The sequence below is a fragment of the Tenrec ecaudatus genome, chromosome 16, assembly GCF_050624435.1.
Source record: "Tenrec ecaudatus isolate mTenEca1 chromosome 16, mTenEca1.hap1, whole genome shotgun sequence".
NCBI classification, from domain to species: domain Eukaryota; kingdom Metazoa; phylum Chordata; class Mammalia; order Afrosoricida; family Tenrecidae; genus Tenrec; species Tenrec ecaudatus.
The window spans coordinates 883,855-902,410 of NC_134545.1; the positions used below are offsets into that span (position 1 = coordinate 883,855).

The 18,556-nt window shown below is 55.0% G+C and overlaps 1 protein-coding gene across 3 annotated transcripts in view; it reads right to left on the minus strand.

Moving 5' to 3' along the window:
- Nucleotides 1–8,572, minus strand: part of SFSWAP (splicing factor SWAP) — a 53,848-nt gene extending 45,276 nt beyond the window's left edge. The window contains exons 1-4 of one of the 3 annotated variants that reach the window (XM_075535046.1): nt 7,251–8,322; nt 5,873–5,995; nt 5,109–5,240; nt 2,387–2,472 (exon numbers count right to left, since the gene is read on the minus strand). In XM_075535046.1, coding sequence (XP_075391161.1) covers nt 2,387–2,472; nt 5,109–5,240; nt 5,873–5,882 — 228 coding nt within the window. In that variant the 5' untranslated portion in view covers nt 5,883–5,995; nt 7,251–8,322. Of the gene's footprint in view, nt 1–2,386; nt 2,473–5,108; nt 5,241–5,825 lie in introns of all 3 variants that reach the window. The other 2 variants (XM_075535044.1, XM_075535045.1) reach the window with 2 other exon arrangements.
- Nucleotides 8,573–18,556: the final 9,984 nt, after the last annotated feature.

An 18,556-nucleotide genomic window follows, 5' to 3' on the forward strand; every position in this document is an offset into this window, starting at 1 on the left:
CAGTATGTAATCCTACATTGTGAAATATTTGTTTCTAAGGACAAATCAATGACATGTTGTCTTGAAGTGCGCGCGGCGTAGCAAGGCTAACAACAGTCTTCACGCTGGGTCCTCGTCTGAGGGCGCATCTGCGTGTGTGTGGGCAGACCCATCTGCACACGCCTAGAGGAGCGGTGTCTCAGGTCCTAAGACCCTATGAAAGGGTCATCTGACCCCCACGGGGTTTGACCCACAGGTTGAGAACCGCGCTCCAGACCCAACCTGAGTTTGTTCTAGAAGCAAGGATCGCTTGTTTGTTCCATGACAAAAATTTCTTCCCTGGCCTTTTAAAATACTTCTTTCTTACTCACTGTTAGCATTTTTACCTTTATATTACTATTGTTTTATCCTTACTACTTTGTTTTTGTTCTTTATTGTTTCTGCTGGGTTTGCCAGTTTGTGAAGCAATACATTACACCCACAGAGAATAGTTTTGGAAACTGGCACTACCATAAAGGCAAACGGTGAGCAGCAAACCAAGGCCTTGGTTAAGCATTTGGTGACAGTTTCCACGTCACCAGCAGTGTCCCATTCAAGACACGTTGTAGGTAAAGACTGGAAGGAACTAACAAGAGAGCAAAATTATTACACAACTCAGGTTTACTTTTGCCTTTCATTCTGAGAGTAAACAAGAGTCCCTGTGGAGACCATGAAGTGCCCACAGATGAGGGCAGCGTGGCTTTGAAGGCCATATTGTGGAGGTCTCCCTGTAGAAGGACAGCAATTTATTAAACAAGCAGGAACATACAGATGGCAGTACTCAGAGGAGGACTCATCATAGGGAGCCTGCACCTGCTGCCATCATCACAACCTGCAGATCAGGGCAGGAAGGCGGAGGCTAAGCTACGTAGTAATTTACTTACTGACAAAAACCAAGGAGAAGTTCACCTAGACAGGCACATGCAGCATAACATCTGTTGGTAGGGTGGCTCACTAGGGAGAGCCCATGCTGAGTTTGCAGCATCTGCTACTGGTCCCACCCTATCTAGCTCCCAAGTTCATGCCTATGGGAGGCCCTGGGCTGCTGTCCCTCAGGGCACCAGGCTCCCCAGGGCGACCACCTGCAGGTGTGAGCTTGCAACCCCAAGTCTCCTGAAATGAACTGAGAACCAGGGCAGCTTGTGCAGAAGTTACTGCGATATGTGTGTGCACAACACACGATACAAACACAAGAACTACATGCAATGTGGTGTCCCCACGCCCTCACAGGAAGCACTTGTATTTATATCAGAATCAGGGAAGGGGTGGGGATAACAGAGCTGAATGGATGACTGAACAATGGGGAGAGACGGGGGTGGGGTGTGGGGCGCTCAGAGGGCTGCTCCAGCATCTCTCGTCACGGAACACAGGGACAGCCAAAGAGGCTGTGAGAGTGACCTGTCCAGTAACTAGCTTTTCAACATCACTGAGTAGCCACTGACAGTAGTCAGGGCCGACCACAAAGGACGCCAGGTACTGGGGGCTCTGGCCGAGGCCTGCAGTCCAGTCAAGAAAACGCCACAGGAAAAGCTGAGTATGACCTCTGCCCCCACACGGACACACAGCCCCGACATTGGAAAGTCCTTAAGGAGCTCATAAAAAGGGCCCTGAAGGCGGTGAGGTGTGACTGTGCTGAGTCTCGGTCAGCGGGGTGATAGCTGCCTCCCAGGGAAGGGCTGCACATGACATCATTGCCAAGGGCTGGGCGCAGGGCCAGGGGCGCCCACAGCCTCCTTGTGTTGGTTTGGGCTCAGACATATCCTGTGTTGCACCCTCGGCCTGAGGCCCCCACGCTGGGTGGGGGTGCATGCAGTAAAGCAGGTGCACCCCGCCACCACCAGGACTGAGCGGCATGGGATCCAGCTGTCCTCATGCACATCCCAGGGACTGTGTCAGGACAAAGCAGGACACTGGACTGAAGTCAGAGAGGGAAGGAAGCGCCAGGAAGGGTCCGTATCTCAGTTGCCACCCCAGAAAATGCCAGACCGAAGGGCTGCATAGCAGCGACACCAGCCCTGCATTTCCGGCACGGCAGACCGCGCGAGTCTTTACTGCAGCGCCAGTGGTTCACTACAAGTCCTCCTCCGCCCTCCGCGCCGACTCAGAGGCTGTCCTCACGCACTGCAGCTCAAAGTCCCCAGGGTGCTCTCCCACAGCAGCACTTACAGCAGCAGCAGCAGCAGGACAGACAGTAGGGGAGACTGACAGCCCAGGCAGTGACCCGCGGGGCTGTAACTGCAAGGTCAGCAATGTGAAGCCACAGTTGCTGAGGGAGAAAGCGGGGCTTCCTGGAAACACACAGAGGCGGCTCCACCCTGTCCTACAGGGCGGAGGGGTGCAGGGCTGGGAGAAGCAGAGGCACACGTACCAGTTCCACATCAGGAGGGACGTTCAACCCTAAGGGGGCCACAAAGGGCTCTTCATTCTCCTCCAGACTCTCAGCCTCGTGCTTCTCTGTGTAGGAAGAAAACACGGTCATCAGCAGGGCAGGTGAGGCCCCCCCATCACTTTGCCACCACCATGGAACCACTGCCTGAGCTTGCGCCCCATCTACTGCATGGAGGGCTGTGCCCAGGGCCAGCGAACCCATCCCCCACTTGTGAGTCTGGGCTCCTGCCAGCCACATTGCCTTCAGGCCTGTCCTGAGGGAGGGGCAGGAGGGGGACCATCAACAGGCCGGCCCTGGTCCTGCCAGGAGCTGGGCAGGTGACAACACACTCTCCTCACTGCTTTCCTAGCCCTTAGCGGGTGTGCATATGCCCAAGGAACATCACCAAGTCCCTCTGTAGGACCCAGAACTCACTCCCTCAAAGCAAACAAACCCATCTCACTGCCGTCCAGTCCAAGCTGACTCACGATCAGGGTGGAAGTGCCCTGTGGGTTTCTGAGCAGACACCTCTGCCTTTCTCCTGGAGAGAGGCTGGCGGGTTCAAACTGCTGACCTTACAGATAGCAGTCCAATGTGTAAGTTACTACGCCACCAGGGAGCGATGCTTACTCTCCAAACCTAACTCACTGCCATGGACTTGACGCTGACTCACAGTGACCCTGGAAGGATCATAACTTTGTATTCACTAGATAACTGATTTTCAACATTCGAAGTAAAATACCCGGGCAAAATTGCCACTTCTCCACCCATGCAAATAACCTTCCCTATATAAGCAAGCAAGCAGCACCATTCCCCCGTCTCTATTTCTCCACTAAGGGCTCACTTGACCACCATCTGCCTGCCATGAGCTAGACAAGGCAATGCACACCCTAACTTTCTAACTTCGAAGGTGTCTACGTACATCTCAGTAACTGAGCTGATGACCAACTTAAAAGACTGTCACGAAATGTGTGCTACAGAAAAATTCATAGGTACTAATGTCTTAATAGACTTTAGCATTTACTGAAGGCTTTTATTTTTTAAAGATAACATTAAAAAACACTAAATCTGCACTAAAATAATTAAGTTTGGCAGTTAGCAGCCCTGGGCCCTACACTGAATTCCTATCACACAAATACGCATGTGCATGTGCACCTACTTGGATGGTACTTCTACCACGCACAGGCTAAGCAGCAAGAAATGTTAAGTTTCAAGAGCCCAACTCCCTTTAAAACAATTATCAAAAACAAATAAAAAAAACCCCAATTATCAGCATGTAAAGCAAAATTCTAAAAACATGATTAAAGATTGTAAAACAAAACCGAGAACTTGGCTAAAGAAAACACATAATGCAACTTAGGGGAGAAACTAAATTATACTGGAAGTCTTTAAAATTTAGCCACTGTAACCAATTTGATGTTGCATGGCCCAATAAGAACATGAGACACTGATCTGACATCTAGCCCCTCCCACTGCTGCCGCTCCGGCTCTGAGCAGCCGCCTAAATCAGAGGAGAGCTACTCCACAGGGTCTGAGACTGTACATGTTTATGGGAGCAGAGAGCCTCATTTTTCTCCTGTGGAGCAGCTGCAGGGTTTGAACGACCAGCCTGGAGTTTAAGAGTTAACCTACTGCATCCCCAGGACCCCTGACATCGAGAATCAAAACTCAAAACCAAATCTACTGCCACTGCGTTGATTCCAACTGACAGCAATCCTGTGGGGCAGAGTTGAGCATGTCTTACTTCTCACACGTTAGGAGACTTGTTACACAGGGATAGATAAGTTAGTCCTTCAAGCCCCACCAGACACTACTGCAATGACCTGGGACACATACAAGGCATTTCGCATACAGGGTGTCTTGGATCACGTGATCCTGCCTCATGGTTTCAGGCTTGTGCACTGGTGTTTCTCTGGGGTTTACCCAAGAGGCTATGGCCATCTGCCAGGTGTAAGCTATGTGATCCAGGTTTAGTGAGCTATTATTGTACATATTCAAACTTCCCAGCAAAAGCACGTACTGAAAACCATCATTCCATGCAGATGTTTATTTTAAAGTATCATATATCTATGCCCCAGCTCTTGTGCTGTGGGGTCCTCCTGCTGGGTCTCTGTCTCTGCTTCAGCAGTGGAAGAACATGTACAGGGAAATTAATCAGGGAGTAAGGCAACACGGGGCAGGTCACCAGGAGGGACCAGTCCCTGGAGAAGGACAGATGGACATCTTGCTTGGTAAAGGGCCAGTGAAAAAAAAGGGTGACCCTCAGCTAGATGGGCAGACACATCAGCTGCAACAATGGGCTCAAACACAGCAACCAGAGCGGGACCGGGCAGGGTTTCCTTCTGTTGTACACAGGGTCACTGCTCACTGCTCCGTCCAACCCGAACGACAGCCAGCAGCACAACATGAACGCATGCCACCCACCCACCCAATCAACAGCCCACAGGAGGGTCACCGGGAGAACCAAGCAAGCACCACCACCTGGAAGCACAGTCTCCACAGTGAGGAGTAAGTGAGCAGGCAGTGCAGCTCACAGCAGCTGGGGAGGAAAAAAGTGGGGTTCAATTCCCTGCCCTACCCCCACCCCCACCAGTGCATCCCTAAAGGCCGAGTTGGGGAAAGCACAGCAGGGGGTGGCATTGTGCTCTCTGGGTGCCAGGGCAACACAATGTGGGTGTGTACAGGTGCCCAGAGCCTTGACCCGGCCGCCTACCCAACTCACCTCTCTGCTTAGAAGGCTCCTCTTCCTCCGTGGGCTCTGAGGGGTCGTAATAGTCACTGCCATAGGCGAACCCCACTGCATTGTAGCTCCCGTCCTCGGCCAGAGCTTCACTCAACCGCTTGTATTCTTCCTCTTGAAGAAAAATGAAAACTTTATTAACAAAAACAGAAATTTACTGAGAAAACACTTACACAGTTCTAACGTTGTGGCTATCAGTAACGCATACAACACACTTTCTCTTTTTGAGGTGAAAACGCTTCTCAAAATACACACATTATGTCTATCAATATGTACTTTAGCCAGCACATGTTTACCCACAGACAGGAGAATACACGTCTTTTATGAAACATTTCTTCCTGCTGAGAAAACTTGGGGATTAAGGACTGTATTGAAGAGATTGTTACGGCAAAGACAAGAACATCAATTTTCATTTATACGATACTGTTAAGGAAGAACAGTTAAAGAGTTTGGTTTTTGTTTTTTTCAAATCCCAGTCTGCCCTCAAAAGCTGGGAAAATTCTTTGTGGCTCTATATATAAACTATCCTGAGGTCCTCTCAGATACGCAAAGACTCCTGTTTTTCCAATCCACTGGGTACTGTCAAGATAACATCAGAAAGAGTGAGTATAAAAAAATGAATGGGAGTAAATTTTTAAATACTTAAAAAAAATTTTTTTGTAAAGTTTGTGGCTTAAGTAAGTTTTTCTTGAGCAGTACCTTGCCTTGCCTCCTCCTCAAGCAAGTCCGTATGCAAGGCTAAATACCTCTCTTCATCACACAGGGCGTCTATTCTCGCCTCCTCCTCCGACAGCTGGTAATCTCGGTTCCAGGTGGAATACTCCGCATCGTACTCAGAAAGGTCATGGAGGTGACCACGCCCATCGTATCTGCAAGGCGAACACCTGGGTCAATGTGAAGCACCCAGAGTCTGGCTCTGTGTGGAGGTGCAATTCACATACTTACCAATCAAAGCAAAGGAGGGAAAATATTAAAGCCAACAGCAAAACTTCTCAGACTTAAGAGTTAACTTGCTCACCCACAGTTCTCCTACTTTTAAAAACGCCAGTTAATCTCAACACAATCTACACACCTATCTACGATAGAATCCGAGTAACAGCTACGGGCGGACAACCCTTTATTCGTAGCAGGAGCAGTATCCATTTCACTGGCAGAGCCTACCATTTAGGGTTTGGCTAAACATTCAATGCCACTTGCTACAAAGAAAATTAATTCTTTTTTCTGAAACGTCAAATATCATAGCTTACATTCACACAAACCGAATACATAAATACCTATCCGAAAGAACCAAACGGTGGAAATTTCCTCGCTTCTTTCTGCTAGTCTCGAACGCTCAGGAGAGATCTTCACCAAAGAAACTTGCATCCATTGGAGGTAAAATCTTGGCTAGGCGCGCCCCCTAGCCACTTGGCTGAGGAAATAAGTTCTGGTTATGTGATAGAGAGACACACAGACATAGGCACAGTAACAAAGACATGCAGTTTAAGGAGGTTCACTGGACACGGAGCAAAACGTTAGAAGAGGCAGCAGAAACATTTTCTTTCTGTCTTTTGCCCCTGGGAAATGACACAGAGCGACACCGCCAGGTTTTCCTTGCACAGAACAGAAGGCACTTCAGCCAGTGAAGGTGAGAAACTGTGTGCTCTCAATAGAAAAGATTCGGCCGATAGGCTAATGGTCAGCGTGCAACTGTCGGGCAGCAAATTAGTAAGTTAGTGAACTTTACTGAAAACACTCCGATGTGGGGTTGCAAAGTTCAAACACACGATGACAAATTCAAGTTCGCCCTGGACTTTTGCCACCGGACAAAAAAAGGATCATCGAAAAGGGTCACTCACAAGGGAAAACGGGGCAGGGTGTGTGTGTTCATATCCCAGAGCAGCTAAGTGGTCAAATTTTATTTCATTTCAAAGTGAATTGCCTGTTGCCGTAAACCTCCTTAACTTACAAACGAAGATGATTACTTAAAGATAGTACACAGGGACATGTGTAGCATTTGCTCCCCAGCAGTTTTGGAGGGCCTGACTCAAGTCACAGACAGGGTGATCTGCAAGGCTAGAGATCAGTCAGCGGACTGCCCTCCTCTTTCTCCCAAGGAGCCGCTGGGGGGCTCAGACTACTGACCTTGGGGGTTGACTGTGCTACCAAGGTGCTTCATCACCGACCAGACTCAGCACTAAGTGTCCCAGTGAATACTTTAGTTAACATGACACTTGCCAGGGGACGAGGAGGGCATGCAGGGCGCCACCGGAGGCAGATCTGAGCCCATTTGGTGGCCCTAATGTCACAAGTCTCCTTTCTAGACCTGACCGCCAAGAGGAAAGGTCAGGGTGGCATCAGCCTGTTGGGTCATTAATGGGCTCCACTCTGGCCAGGCGGGACATCGTCCCTACAGTCCAGTTCCAGGGTTTGCAGAATCCAGTCTTAAATGGCCTCAAACGGTGGGTGGGCTTCGTTCCCGTGGAGACTAGTCCGTACTTTTAATGGTGGGCTTAGCTTTCTTTCAAGTTCGGGCCCAGAAGGAGTGCTGCTAAATCGGCTTAAAACAAAACAAAACGCCCCCCTCCCAGTGAGGAGGGCTAGAAGGGCCGGAGAAGGAGGCTTGAGGCCAGGAGAGGGGAGCAAACAGCCTACATCACGCGACTGCCGCCCTTTCCAAGGCAGACCTCCTCAGCCAGGCCCGTTCCCGGGCGGGTGAGAGCGGGAGCCGGTTTGATCTGAAAAGGCGGCTCACTCCGCCTGCGGTTCGAAGAGACCGCGAAACCAGCCCTGAGAACGGCGGCGCCGATGAGGGTCATCAGCCACTGGCCGGCCTCCACTTCCGGGCCCGCCAGGCGGGGCGGGGGGTCACGGGGAGCAAATGCCAAGTGTCACTCGCGCCGGGGGTGGGGGGCAGGCACGAAGGGTTCCACCGCCGCCCGCGGGGCCCCGGCCGGGCTCAGGGCCGGTCCCCCCAGAACCAGGAGGGCGTGCGCACAGGGGAGGCTCCAGAACCCCCCCCCTCTGAAAGTCCCAGCCATCGAGTCACCATCGGGCGGGGGAAGGAGGGGAGGCTCGGCGGGCGGGGAGGAACCGACCTGTCGATGAGGATCTTGGGGTCCCCCATCCAGGGGATGAGATGCTGCCCCTGCTCCTGGGCCAGGGCCCGCTCGTCGTCCCGGAACAGCTTGCAGGCATAGCCGAACACCAGCAGCTCCACTCGGTTCCCCGCACTGCCCGCAGCGCCCGGCCCGGCCTCCTCCTTGGCGCCGCTTTTCCTCTCGGCTTTGGCGCGGCCTCCGCCCGCGCCGTACATGACAGCGTCCGCGGCGTCCAGGCTGACCCTCTCCCGCGCCGCCCCGAAGTCCGCGATGCTGCAGCCGGGCCTACCCCCTCAGTCAAGCGCTCTGCATCCTGGCCCCAGCCTCAACAGCGCCGCCATAGCGGGTAACAAAATGGCGGCAGCGCTACTTCCGGCGGGAGGGCGCCCGCACTTCCGGAAAGCCACCCGCAGATTCGCCACTCCGAGAGCCACCGGCGCCACTAAGAGACCCATGAATGGCGGCGTCTGCATTCTGGAGAGCCTCCACGTTAGCGGATACGCTGTGCCCTTTTTAGGCGTAATTTTTAGCCGTCTACTTCTGAGGCGCCGGGAGCGAGCGGCTACGAAAGTGCGGACGGGAACCGCGCGCCGCTTCCTGGCGCTCGGGCGGCGGCAGTAAGGGCGGCCAGCGGAAGGGGCAGGGGCCGGCGGCGGAGGCCTCGCCCTTGGGGGCCCTCGACGGGCACTGCGGTGACCCCGGCCGCTCCGCGGTCACTCGGGGTGCGCTCGGGCCCCGCCTCTTCCCTGCTCTCTAGCTCGTCGCGCCCGGCCCCCACCCACCTCAGGGGGTTGCCATAGCGGGCGTCAAAGGGCTTTGTCACCGTGGTCCCCGGCCGGCGACAAAGCCCCTGTACAGCCGTAACACCCGATTCCACCTATTGGATGAGCCCTGGTGGCGCAGCGGACTCAGCGCCCGGCTGCTAATCCCGAAGCAGGCGGTTCTCACACACCACCTGCACCCCTGAAGATGGACAACGTCCGAAACCCTGTGGGACAGTTCTACTCTGCCCTCCCGGCCCCATTTGCCACATCAGGGAATAGCGGCAAGGGCTGGTTGGAGTGGTAGGAGCTCAGAAAAGGACTAGCTTATGTTCACTTCGTTTTTCAGGAGACAACCCTCTCTCCCCCACCCCACCCCAAGTCTGGACTCTTGATTTCTTCTCCACAGAAGAATGCCGGTCTTGCTGCTGTTAGGGTTGAAATGGGTTCGTGCATGTGAGGGGCTCCCCTGTAGGGGACAGCAGAACCCTCCGTGGTGTTCCCAGCCTGTCATCTTCACAGACACTGACAGCTAGCTGGGTTTGAACACCATGCAGTTGCAGCAGAGCGCTCTAACTACTATGCCATCAGGGGGCAGGTCTGTTCTGTCCTGTAGGGTTGCTATGAGTCAAATTTGGCTCCTACTGGTATCAAGCCTCTAGGGCATCGCAGAAGCACTTCTTAGGGTTTGCAAGACTGTAAACTTCTACAGGAGCAGACTGTTTCATTTATTCAACATGCCAACAAAGAGTTGCCACCAAAGGGCTTTGACTTAACTCATTTCCCCTGGTTCCAAACCCATGTCTGAATCTCAGGGGCATTTGGGGTCATCCACGGCACTGGGAACTCCCTCTCCCTGATCTCCACCAAGTGCCTGCTGATTTGTCTCGACAGTCCTTCCCACCACATCATAGGACATCGAGTAACCCCAGATGTCTACTGGCCTGGAAGACATTGTTGACTCAGGAGGAGACCCTTAGCTTCCATGCGGGAGACTTGCTTCTCAGGGTGCAGTTTCCAGTCAATGCACCCTCTGCACAGCTACCACCTGCCTTGCCGGGGGTGGGGGTGGGGGGCTTCATGTTGCTGTGAGGGGCAACAGGTTTCAGTAGTGCTTCCAGACTAAGGTGGACAAGGAAGAAAGGCCTGGTGATCTACTTTTGAAAATCACCCAATGACAAGCCTATGGACTACACAACAATCATAAAAGGGAAAGAAACGTCACTGCTCAGACTGCTGATGTTCAACTAAAAATCTTATGGGATTTGGTTCCTTGGGTTGGCCATGGCTTCATAGGCCTGCCTAGGTCATTGGCTTCATCGTGTGTTCAGAGCTTTTGTTCTACCGCCTAGGTCATTACAGACTGCCTAGGTTGGAGGGCAGCTGTCTCTAAGCTTGCGAGCAGAGATCTAAGGCACAACAACGTGTTTATCTGTGTTTCTGTGGTGTCACAAAGGGAGGAAAGTCAATGGGATGAGAAGCGAAACAAGAAGAACTGGATGGTGCTTGGCTCCCATCACTGAACACCTCTGAGATTTTGATGAGAGAGTCTACAGACAAATCCTGATCCCAGGGTGGGTAGGGATGTGGAACAGATTTTAAAATGATCACGGACTCCAGACTTTCTAGAGGCTGGTGAATCCATGAAACGATGATTGCCCTGAGATAACTTAGAAACCTTAAACCAGAAATAGCCCCTGAAGGCTTCTTAAAATGGAACAGTAGTTAAACTTAACATAAAAAGGCCTGGGTTCAGCACTAAGCTCTTTGAAGAACCAGGCAGGATGAAATTGACAGCAGCAGCTGGAGAGTAGGGGGACCTTAGAGGATCGTGAATGCATGTTAATGAGGGAGGGAGGAACAACCCAAAGAGGTGAGAATGCATTACAACTCAGAGAATTTCGTCAGTGTTGCTGAAATGGTTGAATTGGTGTGTTTTCCTGTGTATATAGTCTCGAGAAGAAAATAAAAACATAAACATAAAAAGATGAATCAATCTTTTGTATGAATCAGAAAATCTCTTGCTGCCATCGAGTCGATTCCAACTCACACCTGACCCTATAGGGCAGGGTAGAACTGCCCCTGTGAGTTTCAGAGAATAAAACTTTCCAGGAATAAAAAGTCTTATCTTTCTCCCAAGGAGTAGCCAGTGGTTTCAAACTACTAACCTTGAAATGTAACCTACTATGCCACCGGGGTGCCTACAATCAGAGAACTTAGTCACATATTAAGTAAAAGAAATGGAATATAAATCCTATCCTACATTAAGAACTACCCCCATGTATTAAATGTTAAATTTTAAATAAAAACATAACTAGCTTACAAAGAAACCCAGGGATGACAGAAGTCTGATGGATGGCATCCATGATGGGATGGTACCCAACCATCCAGCGCTGTCCGTCATGTGGGTGGCCCCTTGGGAAACGGTGAACACCGATCACCTTCTCCTCGAATAAAGTCACTGTCTGACAAAGGGGCGGATGGTTCCTGAGCGGGGCATCTGGCACGATTGGCTAGTTTGCACTATTCTTACTCTTAAGTCCTAATCAACCAGGGGAGACAGGTAAACGGTCACTATCCTTACCCACTATCACAAGGAGTCCATTCGGACTCACAGGCATTCTGACTCAGAGGACAGAGTAGAGCTACTGCAAAGGGTTTCCCAGGCTTCATCTTGCCCTGGGGAGCTGCTAGTGGGCTTGGACTTTGTGGTTCCCAAGCCGCCAGCGCTGGACCCGGAGCACCACCAGGGCACCTTATACAGTCTTGGTGGATCTGGACACACTCTCTGGGTCCAGAATGGCCTGAAGCAGCCCTGGTGGCACAGTGGGGAAGTGCTGGGCTCTGCACCTGGAGACTGACCTTTGAACCCACCAAGCCACTCCGTGGGCAAGACCTGTAAAGAAGGTTGCTTGGGAACTCTCAGGGATCGGGTCTAGTCTACTCGCTGGGGTGGCCGGGAGCTGGACTCACCTTCGAGGGTCCCTAGCAACAACAGAATTGGCAGCTCATCTCACTGAGAGTCAGAGTCCAGTCAGGAAACTCAGCGGGGCAGGTGGCTGGAGCGGGCGGAAGCTGGGCCCCTCACTAGCCACGGCTGGTGGCTGGAAGAGCCGGCGGCTGGAAGAGCTGAATGGAGGTCTGTGGCAGCAGGACATGGTGCCACCCCCGGGATGGTGCAGCAATAGGAGGAGGGACTGGTATCCTCAGAGCTGAGGGTGGAACTCTTAGGGGAGCCCACCGCATGGAACTGGACTGTAAGGGAGAGCTGTCGGGGTGGGGCAGGAACCCATATGAAAATACAGATAAGGCAAAGGGAAGGAGGGGGACAGTACTGTGTGCCCCCAACACCCCTCCACCCATGCCCATGCAATGGCATCCATGGGAGGACCTGGGGACAGGGTCTGGGTAAGGAGGGTGGGGGAAGCCATAAGGTTTTCACTGATCCTTTTTAGAAGTCACCAGGCTGACTAGTCTGGAGGCTCCACAGAAAGCTGCCCACCACAGGTGACCCCACTGGGCTTTGAAATACCGGTGGCCTAGCGGCCCGTGTCACAAGTGTATGGCGGCCACCGCAGACCAAGTTGATGACGGACAAGCGGTGCAGAGAACATCACCACTCGGTCCTCAGGAGGGAGCAGCCCCTGGAGAAGGGCGTCATGCTGCCTAATGTAGAGGGTCTGCGAAAGATGAGGCAGCTCCTCTGGGAGACGGGTGGATTCCGTGGCTGCCACGATGGGCTCACACATGCCAACGACGAAGGGCGGCACAGGGCCGGGCAGGCTTTAGGGCAGCGTGTCCTCGTCTTGTGCCTGGGGTCGCTAGGATTGGGGTTGGACTTGAGGGCACCTCACCACAACAGTGGGGTCGGGGGGGGGGGACAGCAGGCCAGGACAGGGGATCAGATTATCAGGAAAGGCCCGGACAGTGGGCGGCGGAACCCTGAGTGCAACTAGGGTAGGAGGGTCAAGCTTATCAGCTCCTGGCTGATTCCTGGGTCAGTGTCATACCTGCCTCCACCACCCTCCAACCACCGCCATCTCCGACGCCTGCAGGCCCTCTCCCGGCACGCTCTCTCTGCCGGGCTTGAACGTTCATTGCCATAGCCACGGGGCTCACCGGCCACATGGTAACATGACCTGACTTGTAAGTTCCGTCAGACACGCTCAGGACAGTTCTTTGGTCAGGGCAGCCTCTGCCCAGCTCTGCCACCGCAGGCCTCTCTCTGGTCCTTGACATCTCAGCCATGAGACCCCCTGGCCTCTGTCCTGCTCAGACAGTGTAACAAATATGCTGCCTGCCCGCCAACCTCAGCTCAGGTCCAGCTGTGTGCACCAGCTAGTTCCCCAGTTAAGGGCCTGGAGCCCTCCCACTCTGTGAGCCAGCCTCCTGGCCAAAGGCATCATCTTGACTCCCTTGGTGGTCCGGGAAGCCCACTGCTCCGTCGCACCCTCTGGCTCTGGGGCTGCCACTCCTCTAGCCCCATGGTCCATCGTCTCCTGGATGGAGGTGTTTCGATGCTCAGGGATCTCAGGGTCCACAGGACTCATTCCACTCCTGGCTCTTCCTTCTCCATGGTAGTGAGACCCCTGCCCCCCTTTCCCCCTGCTTCTGCGATGGCGTATCCGACATCCAGCAGAGTGGCAAAACTGACGCAGCCCCATGTTGACAATCACATCGAACCCCGCCCGTAACAGTCACGTGCCACAGAATCGTGCAATCCCTGCAGCACCTCCACCCGCTTCCCTCACTCAGGTGCATCAGGGGGAAGTTGTGGGACAGTGGCCAGGCGAGAGGCCAGGGCTCCAGAGCGGGAGGGTCTGAGAACAAGAGGAGGCATCTTACCAGGCATCTTTCCATCTGACCCAGGGCACACAGGGTCACAGTCAACTCCGGAGCCCGCGTTCTTCACCACGGGGCCAGCCGTCCTGCCCGCGGGCTGAGTGTGCTGGGCTCTGAACGTGAAACCAGGGACAGTGGCTGAGGCTCTGTGTCCTAGAGCGGCTCACAGCCAGGTCCAGCAGACTGCTCTCGGCCAGAACAAGCCAGCTCTGTCAGAACCTGCTGTGAGCAGGCACTCTTCTCCTCCCGGAGGCTGAATGCAAATGCCCATCCCCTGTGCTACCGTGCCCTTGGCACGAGGCTTCTTGGGCATGGAGTGGCCAAGGCCTCCTTGTTCACGAGCTGTTTGAACCACCTGGGTCCGCAATTGCAGTGAGAGGAAGGCTCTGTTGGAGATGGAGTGACCTGGCAGCGGCTGCAACAAGGGGTTCAAACACGGCCACGATGGTGAGCACGGTGCAGGTTGAGGCGGCGCACTTCCTTTGAAATCCACGGGCTCACCGGCAGAAGGACTCAAGGACGTGTACCAGCAGCAGCATGCCTGTTTCAGGGACAGGTGCACATGCTGGCCACGGAATGGTCAGGATGAATACATACATAAATATAAAATCTTTCTTTGACCACACGCACGGGAAAACCCGTGCCAACGAACGGTTCTCTTCTGTGCATACGATGTAGAAGTGTCGATGGCAACCATGATAGTGGGCACCAGTTCGCGGCACCCCATCTACCTAGCCCCTCCCCATCGCCCATCTCTAGTTGTCCCTCCCCCAGGGGAGGGCCAGGCTGAGACTCCCAGACAGGAGGGAGGCGGTACAGTTCTGAGCTCTGCTCGAGAGAGCACCTGAGAAGAAAACCTGACAGAGTCCCCGCGGCCGGGCCCTGCCTGGATCCGGACTCTGGCCTGCACGGCGCCGAGGTCTGGGGCTGGGGCCATCTTGGGAGGCTGTTTGAGGAGATGCAGGAGCCTGAGATTCTGAGCTGATGGGACGGGATGGGCAGGCTGGGGCTGCAGGGGCCTCTGTCGGGGCCTGGAACTGTCCTGAGTCTCAGATGTCACCGAGGTCCCACGAGGAGTGTGTACAGGGACCTGGGGTGTGGCGTTTGCGCAGGTGCTGGGGGGACAGGCAGCTTCCTCCTCAGCTCATCCCTCCTTGTCACCCATGCGTGGTTCTGCCCAGGGTGCCCTGCGCCCCTCCTGCACATCAGCAAAGGTCTGTTTGGCACCTGGACACTTGGGCAGGGGCTCCAGTCCATCTGCTTGCTCCCTGTGCCTGGGCATGGGGGTAGTGCTGGTTTGGCCAAGGGAGGTAGCTGAGCAGCCTCAGGGAGGGTTACTCCATCCGCACCAGCCACACGTTCCAGCAGTGAGTCCACAGCAGCTTTATCACCTGAGACAATGGGCGTGATGAACGCCGGCGGAGCGGCCCAGCTGTGACTTCACCTGACTGCACCTTATCCTCACGGAACGCCTGGTGGCTCCACACACGCCATGACCCAGCGCCCACCTCCGTGACACTGACAGGAGGCCTACTCACGAAGGATCAGCGGCCAGGCTGACAGGTGAATCTGCTGCACAAGACCTGTCTGAAGCGTTGAAAAGCCAGGAGGTACCTTTGAGGACTAAGGTGGGCTCGACCCAGGCCATGGTAGGTCCTGATGCCTCATTTGCACATGAAAGTTGAACAGTAAAGGAGAAGAGGAATGGATGCATTTGAACTACGATGTTGGCGAGAGCACTGAAAGTGCTGTGGTCTGCCAAAGGCACCCACAGGTCCAGGAAGACTCCATTGCCCAGAAGGGGAGTGAGAGGCGGGGCTCTCCTGCAGCCTGGGGGTCCCCGGGACAGACGCCAGGCCAGTCAGAGTGCCCAGTGCTTCTGCCCCACTTGGAGAGAGACGTAAGCAGCTTTGACACGAAGTGGCTCTCTGCTCATCTCTCCATCGACGCTGACATCGATTTTCTCAGTCCAGGGGCAGCAGCCCTGCTCAGCAGCGGAGATGGATGTCCAGGTGGATGGAGGGTGGGGCCGCTGGAGAGAAAGTCACTGAGCCCAGGACGGGGAGGACAGGCCCCGTGCTGGTCAGGGGTCCACACGGGGTGAAGGCCCCTCTCTGGCCCCTGAGAGTGGGCACTGCCCAGAAGCAGGGTCGCTTACTTCACCCCTCCCACCCCTCCTCCATGTCCCCTCACCCTTTCACTCCTCTTCCATCTCCCCTCACCTTTCCACCCCTCCTTCTCCACTTCACCCCTTCCCCACTCCTCCATCTCCCCTCACCCTCCCATCCTCCCCCGTCTCCACGGTGGGGGTCTGGAATCCCCTGTCCATTCTCACCAGGTCCTGCGTGCGCGCACGCGCACACACACACACACACACACACACATACACACACACAGTGGCCCCAGACTGCGTGGTCCATAACTCAGATCACCTCCACTCAGGAGCTCCTGCTGCTCACTGTGGGAGGGGCTGTGTGGTTGCTATGGCGCCATCACCATGGTTGGGGGGAGAGGGGGTGGGTCTTCAAGTCAACCTCAGGGCATCCGGAGGCCAGGGAGCAGCAGCATCAGAGTGCACAGCTTGGACCTCCCTTCCTGCCTGCACAGGACAGTCAGGGGAGGACTCGGGATGCTGACACAGGCCTGACACAGGCCCAGCAGAGGAGCCGGCCGACTGGCATGTCCTAGGAGAGGGAGGGGAGGGAATGGGGACCCAGCCTCCACACGCATCCTGTACTGAGACACAGGGACATTGGTGGGCAGGGCAGGCAGCTTCACCTGAAGACACGCCCCCTCTGGTCACTGTCCCCTGCCATACCTTGCTGAGGCATGGGTAGCAGAAGGCCTCATGCTGCCTTAGGGATCCTCAGAGTCCTGGGTGGCCGAGAGACCCCACCCTGTGCCGGAGCTTGTGGACTCATGTCTCCTAGGCAGTGCTGGGGGCCCACTCGCTCAGGGGTCTCACCCCTCAACTCACAAGGACCCCAGGTGCACAGCTGACCAAGAGACCAGCCTGCCCTGCATCAGCCTCAATGTCGTTGCTAAGTTTGCCTTCTTTGTTGCAGCCTCGGTGTCCACCCATCCCCTCAAGGGCTCCCTCCCCTTCACTGCCTCTGCTCAACCCTGAGGCCGCTCTTGGCCAGGGACTGTCTCCCAGTGCAGGAGAGCAAGCCATACCACCCTGCCGCTAAGGACATTCTGGCTGTACTTCCTCCAAGACGGAGCTCTGTTTTCCCAGTGGACCTTCATATGCTTTGGGTCTGGGGCATGGGCCCGACTGTCTGTGCTGTGTCTGACCATCAGTGGGGTGCTGTGTCCTGGGGGTCCGTGCTGTGTCCTGGGGGTCTGTATTGTGTTCTGGGGTTCTGTGGAGTGTCCTGAGGGTGTGTGGTGTGTCCTGAGATTCTGTGCTGTGTCCTGAGGGTCTGTATTGTGTTCTGGGGGTCTGGGGTGGGTCCCGGGAGTCTGTGATGTGTCCTGGGGGTCTGTGGTGAGTCCTGGGGGTCTGTAGTGTGTTCTTGGGGTCTGTGGAGTGTCCTGAGGGTGTGTGGTGTGTCCTGAGATTGTGCTGCGTCCTGGGGGTCTGTGCTGTGTCCTGAGGGTCTGTGCTGTGTTCTGGGGGGTCTGTAGTATGTTCTGGGGTTCTGTGGTGTGCCTGAGGGTGTGTGGTGAGTCCTGGGGGTCCATGGTGAGTCCTGAGGGTCTGTGGTGAGTCCCGAGGGTCTATACTGTGTTCTGGGCATCTGTGGAGTGTCCTGAGGGTCTGTGGTGAGTCCTGGGAGTCTGTGCTGTGTCGTGGGTGTGTGTGGTGAGTCCTGGGGGGTCTGTGGTGAGTCCTGGGCGTCCATGGTGAGTCCCGAGGGTCTGTGTTGTGTCCTGGGGGTCCGTCCTGCAACCAGCATCTTACCTTCCCTGGGTTGAGAGCTGATAGGTACTGGCTGAAGTTTCCTTGGTATGAACTCACTCGGCCTCTATCGAGGGCAGGTCTGTGTGCAGCGGGATTGTCTGTCTGTCCCTAGTGGGAGGGCTCATTGAGGCTGGCTCTGGCAAAAAGGAGCCACAGGGCCCTGGAGAGGACTGGGTGCTCCTGCTACTGGCTGGGGGTGCAGAACTAGGGAACCCAGCTCAGAGTGACACAGGGGAGGGTGAAGTGGCCAGGGTGTATGTGTGTGGGGGTCCACAGAACCATATGCCCCAGGGTCCTCCCAGGTCACCTCCCCATGGAGATCTCTGTGCCCTCTGCTCCTGAGGCAGTCCCACCCTGAGGGCCCCATCCCTGGGTCTGGGGGGCAGGTCTGTGCTGTGCTGAGCTGACTCAGTGCCCCTGCTCCCGGTTCCTGGTCCCCTGAAACACTTTCTCCTGAGTCCAGACCACACAGCATGGGATGCTGGGACCCAGGCATGGAGGACAGGTCCTACTCTGGTCAGGAGTTGGGTGTCCGTCTCTTGGTGTAGGTGATACCTCAGTATCTCCAGAAACAGACGAGGCAGCTCCTGGCCGGGTCCAGATTCCACGCACTCCACACACGTACAGAATACAGACAGGGCTCCACTCCCCGACCCAACAGTGGGACAGAGGTGGGGACAGGAGGCTCAGCCACCACCAGGTAGCCTGGGACAGGACAGACATGCAGACACAGAGCCTGCTCAGGTGAGTCCCGCCTGTACCAACCACAGACAGACAGATGTAGCTTGAGTCTGACTGCCCCTACCACAGACAGACACACAGACCTAGCTCAGGTGGGCC